The sequence below is a fragment of the Spizellomyces punctatus genome, assembly GCF_000182565.1.
Source record: "Spizellomyces punctatus DAOM BR117 chromosome Unknown supercont1.1, whole genome shotgun sequence".
Taxonomy (NCBI): Eukaryota; Fungi; Chytridiomycota; class Chytridiomycetes; order Spizellomycetales; family Spizellomycetaceae; genus Spizellomyces; species Spizellomyces punctatus.
The window spans coordinates 916,466-934,841 of NW_015971537.1; the positions used below are offsets into that span (position 1 = coordinate 916,466).

At 46.1% G+C, this 18,376-nt stretch overlaps 8 protein-coding genes across 8 annotated transcripts; 3 read left to right on the forward strand and 5 right to left on the reverse strand.

Moving 5' to 3' along the window:
- Positions 1–235: 235 nt before the first annotated feature.
- On the reverse strand, positions 236–1,617 carry SPPG_00345 (transcription factor TFIIE subunit TFA2; the record flags this gene model as incomplete). The annotated part of the gene is made up of 7 exons (XM_016748673.1): positions 1,549–1,617; positions 1,151–1,480; positions 796–1,021; positions 578–646; positions 472–515; positions 333–405; positions 236–258 (listed from the first exon to the last, which is right to left on the reverse strand). Exons 1-7 carry the CDS (start codon positions 1,561–1,563, stop codon positions 236–238), a joined length of 780 nt encoding a protein of 259 aa, XP_016612667.1. The 5' UTR covers positions 1,564–1,617.
- An 816-nt stretch (positions 1,618–2,433) lies between these two features.
- SPPG_00346 (uncharacterized protein) lies at positions 2,434–4,204 on the forward strand. The gene is made up of 2 exons (XM_016748674.1): positions 2,434–2,560; positions 2,982–4,204. Exon 2 carries the CDS (start codon positions 3,033–3,035, stop codon positions 4,161–4,163), a length of 1,131 nt encoding a protein of 376 aa, XP_016612668.1. The 5' UTR covers positions 2,434–2,560; positions 2,982–3,032; the 3' UTR covers positions 4,164–4,204.
- A 356-nt stretch (positions 4,205–4,560) lies between these two features.
- On the forward strand, positions 4,561–5,452 carry SPPG_00347 (uncharacterized protein). The gene is made up of 4 exons (XM_016748675.1): positions 4,561–4,612; positions 4,683–4,828; positions 4,895–4,987; positions 5,044–5,452. Exons 1-4 carry the CDS (start codon positions 4,603–4,605, stop codon positions 5,248–5,250), a joined length of 456 nt encoding a protein of 151 aa, XP_016612669.1. The 5' UTR covers positions 4,561–4,602; the 3' UTR covers positions 5,251–5,452.
- A 1,173-nt stretch (positions 5,453–6,625) lies between these two features.
- SPPG_00348 (uncharacterized protein) lies at positions 6,626–7,501 on the reverse strand. The gene is made up of 2 exons (XM_016748676.1): positions 6,812–7,501; positions 6,626–6,734 (listed from the first exon to the last, which is right to left on the reverse strand). The coding sequence occupies exons 1-2, from the start codon at positions 7,220–7,222 to the stop codon at positions 6,717–6,719; spliced, it is 429 nt and encodes a 142-aa protein (XP_016612670.1). The 5' UTR covers positions 7,223–7,501; the 3' UTR covers positions 6,626–6,716.
- Positions 7,502–7,797: 296 nt separating this feature from the next.
- On the reverse strand, positions 7,798–10,795 carry SPPG_00349 (uncharacterized protein). Its single transcript, XM_016748677.1, has 6 exons — positions 10,612–10,795; positions 10,437–10,547; positions 10,184–10,371; positions 9,185–10,126; positions 8,397–9,121; positions 7,798–8,328 (listed from the first exon to the last, which is right to left on the reverse strand). Exons 1-6 carry the CDS (start codon positions 10,670–10,672, stop codon positions 7,833–7,835), a joined length of 2,523 nt encoding a protein of 840 aa, XP_016612671.1. The 5' UTR covers positions 10,673–10,795; the 3' UTR covers positions 7,798–7,832.
- Positions 10,796–11,338: 543 nt separating this feature from the next.
- SPPG_00350 (uncharacterized protein) lies at positions 11,339–13,082 on the reverse strand. Its single transcript, XM_016748678.1, has 6 exons — positions 12,637–13,082; positions 12,531–12,560; positions 12,290–12,474; positions 12,217–12,223; positions 11,757–12,157; positions 11,339–11,691 (listed from the first exon to the last, which is right to left on the reverse strand). Exons 1-6 carry the CDS (start codon positions 12,910–12,912, stop codon positions 11,499–11,501), a joined length of 1,092 nt encoding a protein of 363 aa, XP_016612672.1. The 5' UTR covers positions 12,913–13,082; the 3' UTR covers positions 11,339–11,498.
- Positions 13,083–14,955: 1,873 nt separating this feature from the next.
- On the reverse strand, positions 14,956–16,082 carry SPPG_00351 (uncharacterized protein). Its single transcript, XM_016748679.1, has 3 exons — positions 15,887–16,082; positions 15,394–15,815; positions 14,956–15,330 (listed from the first exon to the last, which is right to left on the reverse strand). Exons 1-3 carry the CDS (start codon positions 15,959–15,961, stop codon positions 15,129–15,131), a joined length of 699 nt encoding a protein of 232 aa, XP_016612673.1. The 5' UTR covers positions 15,962–16,082; the 3' UTR covers positions 14,956–15,128.
- An 892-nt stretch (positions 16,083–16,974) lies between these two features.
- SPPG_00352 (uncharacterized protein) lies at positions 16,975–18,276 on the forward strand. Its single transcript, XM_016748680.1, has 2 exons — positions 16,975–17,045; positions 17,110–18,276. Exons 1-2 carry the CDS (start codon positions 17,002–17,004, stop codon positions 18,170–18,172), a joined length of 1,107 nt encoding a protein of 368 aa, XP_016612674.1. The 5' UTR covers positions 16,975–17,001; the 3' UTR covers positions 18,173–18,276.
- Positions 18,277–18,376: the final 100 nt, after the last annotated feature.

An 18,376-nucleotide genomic window follows, 5' to 3' on the forward strand; every position in this document is an offset into this window, starting at 1 on the left:
AAAGATGCCCAAGAACAACAATGTCGCATTCAATTGTGCAGCAATGTCAAAACAATTACACCCCGAGCAACGGAAGATGGCGCATATGCAGCATTGCCACATCCCAAAAAAACTTGCACACCAACTGCAAAGCAACAGCGGTATAAGACTCCACACACCAAAATAAACCCGCCAACAACACAATCTCTATATACAAAATAAACAAAAGACGAAAACCATTCCAAAAGCGAGCGCCCTACTTGATCGGCCCCAAAATATCTACGTCCACCAACACAAAAAAATCGTTAGACGGCTTACCCCCAAGCACACACATGTATTAAAAAAATACGCACCTAACCCCTCCAAATGCGTATTCGTCAATTTTATCCGCTTATGACTCCTTCGTTTGGATTCCTTTGGCTTATCCTATCCAAAAAAGACAAATCAGCACATTGGGTTAGAGTTCTGGGTATGATGCGTACGGAAACGTACGGTGGGTTTAGGTGCTACAAAGACTTCCATGGATTTGAGGCCGGCTATTGCGAGTGTGTGAGTCACAAAAAAAGGGAAAAGGTCAAGAGGAAAGAGATGTACTGACCTCGTTCGAGTTCTTTGGCAAGATCGGATTCTTTTGGGAGTTGGATTTCGTGCCAGTAGTTTTGGAATTCTGTAAGCAATAGGGTTTTGTTAATGCATGATCCAACGCACACTTTTGTCCCATCCATCCACTACGCACACACACACACACACACACAAACTAGCAAGAATTGCTCCCCACCGCTCACTATTGTATCTACCTATTCGCTCCCAACTCACCTTTTGACATTTCCAAATTCAAACTCTTATCATTCCAATACACAATCCTCGGTTTCTGGTCTTTTGTTTTCAGCACGAGCACATGTCCCTCCTTTTCCAGCTCTTGAACGGCACCCAAAAGTCCACTCCAGGAATCCAAGAGTTCTTTGATTTCCATTCCGCCTTGGGAGGCATGGGATTGGAGGAGGGTGATGAGGTCTTCTTTGGAGCGTATAGTGTATTTTGGCTAGTGATTAGAGTAGAGGTAAGTTGAGGCCACCGGTACACATTTCCTTTTGGCTCGGTAGTCCTCTGCCCGGGCCCAATCCAAACTCTAACAACCTCGCTTATACTCGCTACTGCTCAGCCAACTCACCTTGTAACGATAAGTCTTGTCTTGCGGAATAAACTCAATCTTTAAATTATTCCTCAAAATCTCTCTCAACCCAGGCGTGCCTCCAATATGAACAGCCGTCAATCTCATAATCTCCTTTTCCGACAATGCCTCGCCCTTTTCTCGCAGTGCGTTAATGATTGTGTATACTTTGGTGTTTGTTGCCACGTCTGCGTGGATGGCTGGAGGTGGAGGAGCGAGGGCGGGGGGGAGCTTTCTCTTGGCTTGTGATTGTGGTGGTGGTGGGTGAGATGCGGTAATGTGTTGTTTTGTGATGGTGGGCGTGGCCAACATGCGCTTTTTGAGCGCTGCCTAACAATATAAAGAGGGCATTGAGCAAGTCTAGTCCCGAGTATCCATGTGTAAGTGCGTATGCATGCCTTTGATTCCTCCATTGTCAACAAGGTGATGCAATCCAACCCAGTGCGAAATGACAAGATTCTCCATTGAACTTTCCCACACTCTTTCATCATCAATGTCACGTGACCAAACATCTGAATATGTGAATGCCAAATGGAACACTATCATGCAAAAAGAGAGTTGCTATGATGGCTAATGCTCATATCTAATGCAAATGCAAATGCCTAGATGTCGAGTGTAATGAATGTAAATGATGCATCGTATAATAACCATTCACAAAAAGCAACATAAATGCCATGTAGAATTCGATAATAAGCGTTCCTCATGGCAATTCCCCTCCTCCCCATAGTAGAATCCGCAAGTAGAAATCTCACTCTCCCCCTCCAATCCATCAGATATCCTTCTCTCGTCCTTCTAGAAGGAATCTTTCAATTAATCCATAAATAGTATATTATACACGTGATATAATCATCTTAATAGAGAGTGGCGTAGTGGCGTTGGCCGCTGTTATTATTTTCTAATAATCTTTTTTCTCCCACGCAATACGATCACGTGATAATTCATGCACACATAGTCACGTGAACATATTACTTAATGTATTGCAAATAGTTTCAATGCATTGTTTCATTCCTAGTTATTAGGTTTTTTTTATTTTTTATTTTATTCTTGAGGATGTGTTCTTTTGGCTGAAGAGGTTTTTGTTCTTCTGCGTTTTTATTCTTTTACGCAGGATTTCTTTTGCATGTCCCATATGTGTGTGTGTGTATAGGCCATGCATGTCCCTCGACCACGACTCGTTCTCTTGTTTTTCATCCTAATCCATCTTGTATGTACAGTAGATGGTATTGCATAACTCTTCATTATCCTCATCCCAACGTTTGTTTGTAATAGGTCCTGGGAATCGTTCTCGTCGTGGGATTCCATCACGATAGTGCTACATGGGCTACCATCGCTTTAGGGGTCTTGTTTGGGATCCTTTGTGTGGTTGGGGCTTTAGGGATTTGGAAGAGATCAAGGGCCCTGTTGATTTTGGTATGTATTTGGAGTTGGGGTTCGCGTTAGGGTTTTAGGGTTCGGGTTGGGATTGGGATTGGGGTTGGGCTTAGGGTTAGGGTTGGGATTGGGATTGGGTTGGGGTTGGGGTTCGGGTTAGCGTGTGGGTTCAAGTTGGGTTCGTCTTCGCGTTCAGTTAGGGTTCGGGTTGCGATTAGCGTGTGGGTTTAGGTTGGGATTGGGTTGGGATCAGGGTCATGACTCGCGAATGCTCGTCAAGGAGATCTGGGGGAGAGTGACATGGAAAGGCAGGACTGTGGGCCATGGCTCGCGTACGTTCGTCATGGAGTGCACGCTGGCAGAGCCAGACGTCTTGAAAACTGGATTGCATTCCTTGATCAAGAATCCATTCATCTCATTGACGTTTTCTTACCTTCTTTACACTCTTTTATCACACTAGTATGCATGTCTGGGAACAGTCTCTGTCGCATTGGGCATCGTCCACCTGTTGATGATCACAAACGTCTTTTATCCCTCGGTCATCGATCAAGTCCAGCCCGATCGCGTTCTAATCGTTGGCAAGACAGTGTGTGGGTACTATGCTGACCAAGGGTATTCGGCTTGGTATTCGAGTGCGCATGGGAATAGTACATCCATGTCGGGCGGGAATACGACATCCACGTTGCGGCCTCCGATCATTGCCAAAAGACAGGCAAACAACGGTACCACGATACCTGGGACCAATGCAACCAGCGGGACACCAAACACCAATGCCACGACCACCGCGACACTGGGAAAACCAATGGAAATGCAAGTCGGTATCCCACTCTATGCCGCAAATGTGGCCTTTATCGGTATCGGTATCCTAGGCGCAACCTTTCTCCCCATCTCGCGCCGCCTGATTCGCTCGTCAAACCTCTTTCACTCGGACCCAGAAGCCAACCACCTCACATCAACTCTCGGATCAGTGGCGGCATCATCGACACCAGGAACACTCCAAAAACCCAAGAATGCGGACTCGTTGAAACGTAAACCAACGAGCATGACGTCTATTCCAAGTTATTACCATAAAGCTGGGACAAAGGACCTTGAACCCAATCTCCGCGTTACGGCTGTTGGTAAAGTTCCGCCTCCCGTCTCATCCAATTCTAGCCGTCAACCCACATCCCCTCAACAACAATCCCCTCAACAACAACAACAACAACAACAACTTACTGTACAAACCTCTTCCCGTCCCACCTCACCATCCACCGCACCTCAAACCCGAAAACCAATGAAATCCATTCACAACATTTACACCATCCAATGTAAAACCTGCTCCCAAACCCTCCCGCTCACACTCGCATCGTCCCATACCTGCCCCCCCTCTCCCTCCCCTTCTTCTCCGACGTTATCCTCAGCTTCACCCACAAGCACAACATTCGGCTCTTTGGAACCCCTCTACACCCAACGCGCGAAAAGACCCTACGTCCCCGTTCTTTCTGATGAAATCCGATTGGAAAGGAATGAACTTGTTCGTGTGTATGAGGTGTATGAGGATGGGTGGGGGGTGGGTGAGAATGAGAGTGGGGAGATGGGTGCGTTTCCGTTGGGGTGTTTGGACTCGAATCAGATTCGGGATCGGAGGGAGAGTTTACGGTAAGAACGAGGTGGATGGAAGGTATTATCTCTTTTTTTTTTTTTGGTGCGGTTTTATTATCAAAAACTGTTTTGTAAATACATGTATAGCTTTTTTTGTGTTTGGCATAGTCTTAATACATTTCTGTATTTCTTTATCTTTTATAAACTTTTTCCCGATTTAAGTTGGCATAAGCAAAAGTTGAGGATATCCCCAAACGCTCAACAGTGCTTGTAACCTTTATCCACACTTTTCCTACTTGATAAATAAGAAATGCCATCGTTGAGTTTAACCAGTTGCATAGTCGACAATGACTGTTCTTCCATCCTTTTCGTAAAGCAACCCCGTACATTTGGCAGACCACTAGATGATCATTCAAAACAAACGTACTCACGTGACACCACAAAAGCCCCCATTCCGCCCAGCAATTCCAACATACCTCCCTTTTGCCCATTCTTCAACCATGCCTTCAGGTAACCCTGCACCTGAACACACACACACAGAACAAAGGAAATGCCGTAACTGACATTGTTACCCAATTAGCACCCGACATTTATGCACAGAAAACAACCGTCGTCGCAACAGCGCATGACGTGCAAGCCACCAATGTGATTATCGCCGCAAGTGTAAACGAGGAGCCAAAGACAGTTGTATCGACGGACGCTGCGAATTTATCAGAGATTACTATGGTGGGTTGTCTTTTTTATGCGTGTTGTGGAATGGGGAATGTAATGTACATTTTTGGGACTTTTTAGGCGACAATGTTGGGTGCAAGTGCAGGCTTTGCAACCAAAAAGATGGCAAAAACGGGGGGTTTGGTCATCGGGATTGGGTTTATGGGAATACAAGTACGTACCTTATCACCCTCTTCCCAAACAGAAACATATTAAAGCTATTGTTAAAGGCCCTCGTACATGCCGATATCCTCAAAGTCAACTGGCCCCGCGTAGAATCCCTTCTTATCGGTAAAATCGACCAAGACGGGGACGGAAAATTCACGCATAAAGATATTCAGATTGGTGCTACGAGGATGTTACGGAATCTTACGACGGATTTACCGTCTAGTGCGGGGTTTGCTGCGGCTTTTGCGGTTGGGTTTCGGTATGGGTGATTGTTGGAATGTTTGTTTTTTTGGATGGGGTAAAAGTTCGATTAGGGTTTGAACAAGCGTGGATTTTTGGAACAATGAATAGAAGGAGTGTTGTGAGATTTATTTTCTTAACGATGCGGGTGATGGAATAGATGGTAGGGATGTTGTGTCATGTACTCTGTAGCTCATACAATAGAAAATCAGATGAGATTTACTAGTGTCACTGATGGGCTTTCGATGCATTGTCTCTACTACCAAGGGATGCCACCATCAGCCAGGCGGATCATCGGTCGTTATCGGCAAAAACTCAAATCATCCCGAGAATGGACACACACATCTTGGGGTTTAGGAATGTGGCATTTAGTAAAGTAGCCAGGCTATGAGTGACAAGAGCCGCATCTTTTGTTTTGTTGCACGCCATGATGATTTTGAAAAAAATATCGTATACACTCTATCAATCCTAGCCTTCCACCATAACACCCATTCCACAACACACACACAATAGCCATTCCCATAGATTTCATAGAAAAAGCAAAACCGTACGTACTACCGCATAATAATTTCAATCTACAAAAAAATAAACGAAAACCATTATAACAAAACATTAATACCCAACCCAAAATATCAACATACATGTAATAACCCTGTTCGCTTCGGATCCTACAAAAAAAAAACATCAGAATCAACAAAAAACATGGCATCAAAAAACATACGAAAAACGTAAAAACACTAACCACAATCGTCACACCAACAGGCTCATAAACCCTCGTATTCTCATCCTGGATAAACGCCGCCAATTTCTTGAACGCCTACAAAAACGAAAAACAAATAGTTTCAAATGCCAACATAACCAATATACGAATTCGCATTTCCAAAGTACATACCATCCGATACCGCCCATTAGGAAAAAAACTCTCCAAACACCACCCAGTAAGACAACTCCCAACCGTAAAACACACTTGCGAAATTGTTAGTCTATCCGCATCAAGCAAGATTGTATTTATTGTTTGGATTGTTTTTTCAAATGTTGCTGGTTGGATTCTTGTTGCCAGTTCGGAGGGACATGTTGTGTTGAATTGTGGTGTGTCGCTGTGCGTGTAGGTTCGGGAAATGTGGAGGGTTGTTGTTGGGGGGGTTTGGTGGAGGGTGTATGGGGGGTAGGCTTCGGGCATCTTTGTTGTTGTTATGGGTGCATGGATGGAAATGTCAAAAGTGTGTAAGTGCTTTGGGGCTTACGTTGGGTTGAGGTGTGGGTCACGTGGAATGGGCAACATGGCAAAAGCCGATACGAGATGCATATGGTATTTTCATGGGCTAAACCGTTGGGTTTTTTGCAATGATGCGTTCAAGACACGATTTGCAATGCAAGTCGAAGCATTTGAAAAGGGAAAACCAATACGATGGACGGACGCAGCCAAAAACTTTTTTATTTACAAAGAAGGACCCAACAATGTTGAAAAAAGCAAGTTATGCTATCACAACTCGATTTAAAGCACTCGAGGACCCTACACAAAAAAAACAAAACACTCACATCAATAAAACAACACCAAAAAACCATCACAAGAAATCAAAACACACACACCTTCAAATGCGACTCTGCCCGTTCTGCTTTCTGCACATCCCCTTTATGCAAAGCCCCCTCAGCCTTTAAGCGATGCCCAGTCTGCGTACCGGGCATCGAATGTCCCAATGCGCGTTCAGCTTCACCTTCAAGATACGACCCAGTCGTCACACTCGAATGCACACCATGGTCCATGTGGGATTCAGCTTTTTCGGCTTTAACTTCGTTTCCTTTTTTACGGGCTCCATCGGCTTTGAGTTGGTGGCCCAAGTCTGTGCCGGGGAGCATGTGTCCCATCGTGCGTTCGACTGTGCCTGCGATCCGCTCGCCCGTGGTTGGGAGGTGTCCGCCTGGAGCGACACCTGCTGCTCCGGGTGCTCCGGTTCCGGCTGTGGTGTTGTACCCAGGAGTGTTGTAAGCTTGCGAAGACATTTGTGTTTTTTAATAAAAGTAGAGTATTTGAAATTCCCGCTTGTTTTAATTTCTCTCAAGACTGTTAAGCAGGGGGCAATTTCGTCTTCCTCTGCCCTTTTTTATATCTCCCCTCCACTTGTCGCATTCCGCGCCTTCCACATTACAAAATACAAAAAATGACATAACATCCCACTTTATAACATGCCCATGACGACATAAAAGGGACCAACAAAATATTTGGGCGTCATTACTTGGCATCCTCTTGCAAACAAAGAAGGCTTGAAAATAGAAAAAGAAAAGTTCCATTTCAAAGATATGTCACGCTGTCCCGTTTCCCTTTTCACACCCCGCCCGTCCTTGGATAAGCCACAGTTGATTATGTAATAGTGATGATGTCATGAGTCGCTTGAAGGCAGTAGGGCCAAGTCCAAATGGGGCATTGTATTGCATGCAATGACGGATTTCCAGAGTGAGGTTTTTATAGATGTCAAATGACAGTGCAAGCATTAAAGCATTGAAAAAGAATATCAATGATACATTTAGTATTTCAACGATCCAAAATGTAAAAAAAAAAATCCAAAAAAGTAAAAAGCACACAGATAAAAAAAAATATAAGCATCCATCCAATCTACCCACCAACACCCACAAACTCCCCATACAAATGCCCAACAACAATCGGAACACAAGAGACAACCAACGGCCCCAAAACCAATCCCAAGGGAAACCCAAACTGGTAATACCCAAGCCAAAACGCTAAACCCGTCAACAACAAATTCGGACCTGTACTCGACACATGATGAGAATCAACAAGATGCCCCATCTCTTCCTCCAATATCGCAGGATCAATCACCCACGCTACAATCAAGTGGACCATCAAGAGTCCCCCACCTTCCACTACACCCCACCACCCACTCATACGCGTCCATAGGCGGATCGCGGCTGGAATGGCGAAATAGTACGAGGGGACAATGGGGATGAGTGTTGCGAGGCCTGTAATGAATGTAGGGATATAAACGAGGTCGAGGTGGGTGATGGAGTGGGTGAGGTAGGTAGAGAGCATATGGTAGAGCGTGAGTTTGAGGTTCACGATCAGAGCGGATTGAACGGCATGTTCAAGAGCGTGCCTGTTTTTTGATTTCCTTCATCAGTATTTTCTTTTTCCAAATAATGTTTGTCAAAATACAAAACATACCGCAACTTTTGTTTCGGATCCACCAACCCAATCACCCGCCCCGCATGTCCAACCACCCCAACATGCCCCGCAACAAAAGCATACAAACTCGCCAAAAACAAAATCCACTGAAAGAGGACATCAAATGCATATGTGACGCCCACAACAAAGAGGACCACCAATGCTACCGCCGCTCCACCCAGGAATTGAGCGGTACGCGCCGCAAATGTCCCCAAAGATGCCGGCATAGCATTTGCATTCGACAATGTATTCGCATCTTTATCTAATAGTCGGAGAACTGTGTCGAGGAGGTTGAGACCGTGGGATCGGAGTTCGTCGGTTGCGGGGGGAAGCTGGTCCGCCAAGGACGTCAAATTAAAATTTCCGCGGAAAACTTGGAGTAAAAGGTCCCCCGTCTGTGGTAACATGTCAAAAATACCACGTTCGGCAGGTGTCGTCCTCGTGGGTGTCGGTCTAGGTTTTTTTTTTCCATCTACAACAGCGTCCGTATCCTTCCTCACCAATGCCAAGTAGTCTATACTCTTGTGGATCATATCGAATAACTCTTGGGCGGTTAGGTCAGATGGGTTGGCGCTGCTCTTATCGCGTTCCAAATAGGCCACGGTTCGAGCTTCGAGATCAGAGACGAAGCGGAGGGCTTGCTCCCGTAGTTCGTCGTTGGCGAGAACAGAGCGGTTGACGAAGCGGATCGTGTCGTCTATGATGAGACCTGTTTCCTGTCCGACCTGGAAAGAAAGGAATTTTAACACCTTCATCATAGAAGAACGAGTGCAATAAAATGCACGTACCTTGAACAAGAGAAACCCACCCCCACCGAATGCAGCCACCAGCGTTGAAATAATCAACAGTCCAGATAATAACCCATTCAAGTTCCTTCGTAACCACCGCTTGCTTCCCACCCGACATTTTTGATAACACCATCCCAACCCCCACTGTATGCTCCCAATAGCCTGACGGCACAATCCCGTTTGTACAATCCCCGTCGTATCCCGAACCTTTTTCTGCTCTCGGTCATTCACAACGACATACCGACGATAAGCCCCTAACCCAACATGCCACACAAAATAACAAACACCCCCACACACAACACCCATCCCAATCGCCGAAAACGCTTTCAAACTCGCCTCCCATCTCTCAACAACAAATCGAAATAAAGCGTACCGAACCACCCATAAAAACAAAACTTGGAGGTACTGCCCCTTGGGCGCTGTCGTGAACCCCGGTGTACGAATCCCGAGTGCAGCTGGTAATGACTGTGAAAAAGATCGTTTCCGGGATACCGCTCTCGTACTATCGGGTCTACGAAACGAGACGGGGTGTCGGAGGGTGGCATGTGGTCGTTGCAAGGGTACATCCTCATCGCTCGCTTCCGATTCCAAGAGAATCATACTGGAGAGTTCGCGTGAGAATTTTTGGAGAGGTTCCAAAATGGGTTCGTCGCCGGATGTCGTTGACGATGGTGAGGTATCTACCCCATTCCATCGGGTATGGATATCACTTTCGGAAACAGATCGAAAACGCATTCCTTTCCGTCCTTTTCGACGGCGCACGGTCGTGTGTTTTCGACCCCTTAAAGACTCGTGCTCGGTTTTGGAAAGCGAGGGTGAAGGTTCTGTAGGCTTGGGCTTTTCTCTTTGCTTACGATTATGTGGTGTCGATATACGGTGGATGAGACGGATACAAACGGTAAACATGGCGGAAAGGAGGTGCCAGAATATACCTAGAATCATCTAACCCAAAGTCCATGAGCCTTTTTCTGTTACATATATAACTTGTGTGGACGTTACCTTGGTTGGCACTCCTACCATCCACCAAACCACATTCCTCCATCCCAACCCAGAGCCCGTCGTCCCACCCTCTTGATCATCCTTTAAAAACACTTGCATCCGTTCTGTTAGCGAGACTTTGATCCCATGCAACGGCACCGAAAGAACAGCAGCATAAAAAAACGGATTAAAGTACGGTCGAATCAACACTATAAGAAACACAACATTAACCTTAAATAATGATGGTTCCTTCCGACTCGCCCACAAAACTTACCATAATTCAAATAAACAAGTCCCAAAGCCCCCAACCCCAAGCACCACACCGTAAACCCAATCACCGCTTCCCTCGTCCTTGTCATCACCCATTGCCGACCCTCTCTGTCATCTACATCCAAAAAACCCCCAGTCAACACTTGAATGCACAAAACTCGACGACATCGTTTCCATACCATGCGTGACGCCACCGACGAGGGACTTTTCGGAATTGGGAACGGGATAGTGAGGAGGCATGTATGTATATCGGTAACATAGAAACGTTTCGTTTGGAACTAGGTGGTATAACGGGTTGGAGCGAGTAAATGCTCCTTTTTGCTTGCTTTTTCGTTGGAATGCGACGACGAGTGTGGAAAGGTCGGGGATCAAGATGACATATGCCAGGAAACAAACGCGTTCGATCAGATGAATGTCTGGCAAGCGATGCTCAACGGGTTTATGGAAGGGTTAAAAGTCAAAGCAGCCAGAAGAGAGGGATGCAATTGTAAAGGTTAAGAAAGGAGCAGGCACTGGGCTACTGAATCGTCATGCCTGTAAGATATCTTGTTCGGGTCCGCCAATGTCTACTGCAAATGAGATGGAATATCGATAGGCAAATGTCAGTTGAACTGCAGCCCCACGAGCCGTATACAAGAACCAGCACTCTCTCGAGTGATTTGGTGGATGGTACGTGCAATAACGGTGGATATCACCGCAGGAAAAAGGGCTGGTTCTTGTGTTTTCAAACTATTTCACCTGGTAAATGGTGGATTGCTTCCCTTGCAGCAATGTCGGGGCATATGAGCAGCTACTTTCTCGATACTAGACGTCTATCCAGCAAAGCTATAGACACTTCATGATGGATGGCTTTATGCGCTAACCTCGTCCATCACGGTTCTCGAATACAAAGGACATTATCAAGGACTATGAATGTTCAAACTATATGTGCATTCTCTGGATATATTCGTTGTCGACCCTACGCCAACTGCATAAAGACGGCCAAACCAGACAAACAAGTAACACTACTTTTAGGACTAGACTTAAGGCGGTATAACATCAAGTATGCCCCAAATGGGTAACCCCATCAAGGCATCATCTTCCCCTTCACTGCAAACGACTGTCTTCGATCACTAATGGGTGCAGATCTCATGACTGACTCTTGCGGCGTTGCATCCTTTTCTACCGTTTTGCCCATCGGCCAGCAACCCAGGAAATCCTTTGCGCAACGCGCCCATCGGTTATCGAGGACAATAAAAAGAACAGGGTTGAAAGCTGAGCTGTTTTTGAGGGTGGTATTAGCATGTGTGGTGGTGAGTACAACAAGTGTTTGCAAACAACTTACTTTACTATCGCACCCAAGAAGGCTAGACAATCTAATAGCATGGGGACTTGGACACTGCCAATCATGGACCAAAGGAAATTGATATCGTAAAGCAACCAGTTGAACGCAAAGACCAGTACGAGGATTAAACTCTTCTTAGCGAGTTTAGCTTCTAATGCATCCATTTTTCGTGTGGATGCTGAATTGGGTCGTGTGGAATCGACCACTGGTGGACTAGACATTGATGACGACTCTTCTCCAGTACCTGCTTGGACGTGGGCCCATTTCTTGCTGGCCAAGCGGACTTCTCGGTTAATGAAATAGTATGCGACGCCAAACGCTCCAAGGGCGATAGTGACGGTCGCGAGACACATGACGGTGAAAAAGATGGTCCCTGGCCTTTTACCGGACCAGTCACCAGTCTGTAAAAAACATGTTAGTCAGGCAGTTGGGTAAAAAGGAAAATAGCCCAAATACCTACACAATACCTGTCATTAAACACAAAAGATATTAGCATATTGTGGACAACGTGCCATGAACCAGTCTATACTCACAGAAATGAACTTTGCAATCGATACGCATCCCCTTTCACCATGTACGGTATCGCGCACAGCACCCCACTATATATCCATGTTGCGGCCACGGCCATCATCGCTTGTCTCATTGTCAAAGGCCGGCGCTTAACGACTGCCATGTACCGTTCCATGCCGAGGGCCGTGAGACCTAGGAGGGATTGAGACTGGGAGATGGTGAGTCGGTTGTAATGAACGTTTGTGAATGGAACATATACCGTACCGAAAACATTACAGTAAAATTCCCATCCAACTACCAAACCAAAAAGCCCATTGTTTAGTTCATGCGCACACATCCCCCAACGAACGATGCAAAACACAACACTTACAACACATCCAAGCTTGCCTGTGGCATATCCCCCCTTCGACAAGTGAATCGATATCAAACTAAGTCTCTGGACCCCAATACACAAATCTGTAAAAGACAAACTAAAGACCAAGGCATTTGCGGCGTTTCGGAGGTATCTGTATCTTGCAAACAGGATAAGAATAAACAGGTTTCCTGCGATGATGGCTACGGTGATGATGACGAGGACAATGGCGGTGCCGTATGCGAGAGGGGGAAACGGGATCGTTTGTGAAAGGTCGAGGTCGCGGGCTTCCATTTGGTGAAAAACTCTATTATGTACTCTAGATCGGTTTTGTCAAAAGAAGGAAATCGTCCTTTTGGTTTTCTTTTTTTTTTCCGTAATATTCTTCCTTTTTGGAGATGATTTATTCAGAACTGCTGGTGCACTGGGGTACGGCACCAAACACACATTTTGTTAAATAAGCGTTTCTCCTTCCTTCCATGTTGTCCCCTCCGGCCCGCCCGCCTCCAACAAATACCCTAAACCCTAGGCACAATGACCCAAGAATAGTCGAAAGATTATCATCAGTAACTCACCTTGACCCCGGCTCACGTTCTGAAAAAAGGCGGCATATGCATTGCCACAGCGGAGGGTTGCCCCTTCCGGTACCGAACTAAAGAAAGCAAAACATTCGTAGAATGGGTTATTTTTATAACTGGCAGGAATGTGGTATTTGTTGTTTTAATGTGTGTCCCATTATGAGGCCCGCAATGCCCTAGCAATACGGAGAGTCAAATCCTTCTAGGTGAATCTCGCCCCTCATCGTATTGCCACCATTTTGCAGGTAATTAATCGAGGGATTTTGGGGACCCCCATTTTCAGTTGCCATCATTGCTCTTCCTTGGCAAGGGGTTTAACTATTCCGAGAGCACAATGGCTCGCATGACAGACACACGATGATAAGGGTTATGTGCTTTCGGGGGCCACCATCCTGATGAATTCAAATATCCGCAATTGTTATCCCTTCACCGAAACGCTATGCTACCAAGTAATGGTAAGCATGTCATTCCACGCCAGTTTCCTAGAGCTGTTAACAAGTAGAAACCACGCTGGCGTGTTTACATGTAGATAACTTGAACCTAATGCACTTCCCTTTAACTGCACACAATTTTACATTCAACTACCCTGCTTTTATCGGAGGTCTGCATAATGTGACGATGTCAACAATACCATATGTTTGGACAATCGCCAGACCCCAAGGCCACGGCTTGGTATGGAAGCCACATCTGGGCCTATCGCTAACGTATCTTACTAGATGAGCTCATGGCTGATCCTTGAAGTGCCAAAAGTGTGTAAAGTCATTTACCGTAGCGTGAAACCCCCCTAAATGCCACACTATCCAAAAATAACAAGCGTCGGTCTTACCGCCCATGTATTACACATGATGGATGGGACGAGGGTTCCCGCTCTATCCATAACCATATACCCTACAATCTCAACGTCACCAATGTCTCTGACTTAGGACAGTGGCCAGCCAAGCTTTAACAGTTACCCACAAGAGTCTACATCCCTCATCCTGACAAGGCCAACACTTTGTTCTGCATGCAACTAAACAGCCACAGCCACTTTACCTAGGCATCTAACGAAAAAGTGCATACGGTGGAGTTTATCAGATTGGATTTTTCGTCCTGTTGATGCATCAGATGCGTTGCTATGTTTTCAAATGGACAGAGGTTATGCATCCTTTGGTCCTTACCGGTTGATCACGCAAACAGCGTTACTCCTAGGCAGCAGGTATCTGGCCACTTTGGGGATGAAGCAAAAAATGGGGATCTTGGTCCTTTCTCGTAGGATGTCTCTACTGAAACCTGTGCCCAAAACGTCCCCAACAACATGCCTTAAGTGTTGAAAAAATCATTGATCGTTTTATAGACCATGTAACCTCTTGCCAGCCTAGTTTAATCAGAACATATCTGTAATGAGACGATGGTGTCCACACTGACGGTCCGAACAATATTCTCACAGCTCGACTCCAAAAAAAAATAGCAGGTGCGTACATGGCCTCGCCCATAAACTACTCTGCTTTCACCCAAACGGCACAGCTTTCGTTGGTACGGAATGCCAACTCCACCAAACCCCCATTGCTCTATGAGGATATCATGAGGGTTACATGGAGAGTTTGTTGAGGGTACGAACGGTGGGTGATAGGGTCGTCGAGACTGAATATTGCAGTGAGGGTTTTTACCATGACATCAAATGTGAAGGATCACAATGTGGGGATCAGTTTATTTGAATATCCTATTCTCATCCCTTGAGCAGCGTCAGATGCCTGCACCCAGGAAAGACATTTGTGTATGCATCAAGTGTCGTTCATGTACTTCCATCCCGGGAATGGGTGTTGTTCGAATGGATACATTCTTGGAATATAACATCTGCATGCGAGCTCAGAATAAGAATCCCTTGGGGTCGGTATGAGTTATTAGAGGTCCAGCCAATACTGCATACACCATCCACATATTGGACACAGCCTGTCACTCTACTTTCCCATCCACAAATTCCACAACGACTCGTCCCAAACCCCATCTACCGTCCTCCCACACTCTCCCCCCTTTTGAATATGCTAATTTATAAATATCGGTCTTGAGACGTCTGTTTGCGCGAATATGGAGAACGAGACCGACGGTTGCGCCGAGGAGGGTCGCCAAGACTGTAAAGGCTGCTAGAAGGGGGACGCTAAATGTACGGATCAGAATGATGAATTGGGACAGGAAGGAAAACGAGCAGGGAAAGACGTACCCAACCACTCCCACACTCGAACATCCATGACTCCGTCCTTCTTTTAAATCCTTATTCCATTTGTAGCATTCACCCACAGCATACTCCCTATCGACTCTACATTTCTCACGCTCCGCATCCTCCCTTTTCACGCACTCGGTATATGCTTTAGCACGCTCATCCAAACACTCGTACACCATTCCACAATCTCGCTGAAGTATACCGGTACAGCCTGGTCCGTCGCAGGTCGTTTCGTAGATACTGCAGTTTTGGGGACCGGTGGTCGTGGGAGGGAGGTAGGTTGTTGGACAGTTTGGCTGCGTGGGTCCCAGGTGACCGGTTGTGTGAAGGACAGAGAGGACGAGGGCGAGGACGAGGAAAAATATGGCGGGTAGGAGAAGGATGGATTTCGGCTGGATGTGCGGTGTGATCGAGGGTGAGAGCTGTGGTCGTATGTGTGTTTTAGTGCACTGTGCTCCAGATATGCCAGATATGGTGCAAGGCCCCTTCATACCTTGGTTCCTTTCTCCACAATCACACTTCCATGATGAAACCAGCGTCGATGGAATACGTATCGCATCGTATACATTTTATGAGGTTTTTATCTTGTTTTACTGACGATAATGCAGTGGGGAGGGCAGTGAGCAGAAAAAGAAAAAAGCCCATAGCATAGCTTGTACATGCCGTCTAACCAAAAATTGTGGGTAGTTTTTACAACGCGTTTTGAACACTTTTTGGCAGCTGAACACTTTTGGCATTTCTTTACTTTTTGAAAACCACCAGAAACCCCCTGCAGGACAAAAGATGAATATGGAATGGGCCAGGTTGGAGCTCACCATCCTTTTCAGCATCCAATCTTGTCCTATGACACTCTTTGTAGATTCTATGCCCGGATGGAACACCCATAACATTGCACACCCCATCCAACGACACTGCAATGCCTTCTAGTCGTGATGTCTTCCCATGAAAAGACTATCTCGCTAACCGTCGATTTGATTACCATGTTCATCAGAAGCAGCCTGATGATTCTTGATGGAGATCAGCGTGGTTTCCGTCATAAATGATAGCTTGGAAGTTGAAAGTTTTCATTATTTCCGACCACAATCATTGCATTTCTATAAGCGTAGAGAAGCTGGCTTCAGACCATAAAGTGGCATACCCTGGCCAGACGCACTTGACCACCTGTTCAAGTCGCCCCCAACATTGCTTTTGAGTTCACAGCCGCTTCTTTAGCGATTTGCCTTTAGCAATTGCCCCTGTTGCCTTTCCTTCTCCTTTGTCTTGGGGCAAATGCAAGTGCATCTATTAATGACTAATGGATCGGGCAGTTACCGTCCTTCACATGTTGAAGAGCTGAGCACCGTCGAATCTTGTTTACATATTAATATAGCAATGGCCGAGCGGTCAACTTTATAGGATGTTTCTGCTATCCTCGAGGATATATGTATCAGTTGTTTACTGAACCTGTTCTTTACATTTTGGTATTCATGTCGTCCATCAGCAATTTGGATAGCAACCGCGGGTAGCAACAGTATGACGCAACCTTGCGCTTCGCACTGATGACACATCCATGCATCGCTCGGCGGACTTGCCAGCGCTCACTGAACACTCGGTCCCATCTGCTGCACAATGTGTGTGATATTCTTCACTTTGGGACATCCAAAGTACAAGCTGTAAGTCTTCCTGCAAGATCGTTCTCTACTGTAGGGCTCTCGTCTGACCAAATATCCCTACTAGCATAATAGCAGGCAACCGAGACGAGTTTATTGACCGTGTAGCCCAACGTGCGCACTTCTGGTCCGAAATAGGCGCGCCCAATGTCCTCGCCGGAACCGATCAAGGCAAAATCCATGTGGGAGTTCCATTGGTTCAATCACCTGACCCTGATGCAGACAAAGTGGGAAAGGTACTAGAGTATTCAGGTGCCAAATACGAAAGGGAAACCATTACGAAAGCGACTCCCCAAGTTGCCGCGGAGACGTCGGGCGTTGATCAATCGGATGAAACGAATATAAATAGTAGTTCTGAAGCGCTACCACTTTCCTCCCCAGACCCATCTAGCGCTCCGCTTCAAACACATGGCACCTGGATGGGTATAAACAAAGCCACTGGACATCTTGGATTCATTACAAATTTTCGGGAACACCCTTCGCTAGTTAATCCAACTGCTCTAACCAGAGGTTATCTCGTTCGCGATTTCCTTCTTTCATGCGCGGATCCACAGACGTATGCGGAAACAGTAGCCTCACAGCAATATCGATACAATGGCTTCAATCTCGTTCTTGGCGCCGTCAATCCAGGAGGGAATGAAGATGTGGTCGGGTGGTATTGTGGAAATAGGGGTCCTGTGCGGGATGAACCTCCCACATTGTTGAAAAAGGGTGTTATATACGGCATGTCAAACGGTGTGTTGATGGAAAAACGATCAGATTGGCCAAAAGTTGAGAGGGGGAAAGAGTTACTTGAGCATCTGCTGTCAAATCCGCCGGATGACCACGAAACTCTGATAAACAGTCTTCTTGATGTGCTCCGAGATAAAACCACCTACCCCGACTCTGACCTCCCTTCTAACATGTTCAACTACGATTTAGAAAGATCACTATGTCCCATTTGTATTGACAGACACCGGGCGAAAGGGGGGTATGGAACACGCACACATACCGTGCTGCTGGTGGATAACGAAAATCGAGGGCGTTTTGTAGAAGTAGATAGGTATCGGCTAGTTGATGGATCATCGGGTAAAAAGGAGGTGGAAGAAAAAGATGATAGGGTTGATTTTAGCTTCATACTTGGCTCTTAGTGCTATGGACTCATGTCTAGGTGGAGATAGTTTTGCTATCTGACTTTTTTCTTGCGTAAGGGTCTCTATTAATTTAATCAATAACTCCCTATTTTCTTGTCCCATTGGGTGCATAGTCCCGGTTTGAGCCCACGGGTTCCAATATATTCGCTCTGATAACTAACAAATGCAGGATCCAAACCAGGTGACTGCATATCTGATCGG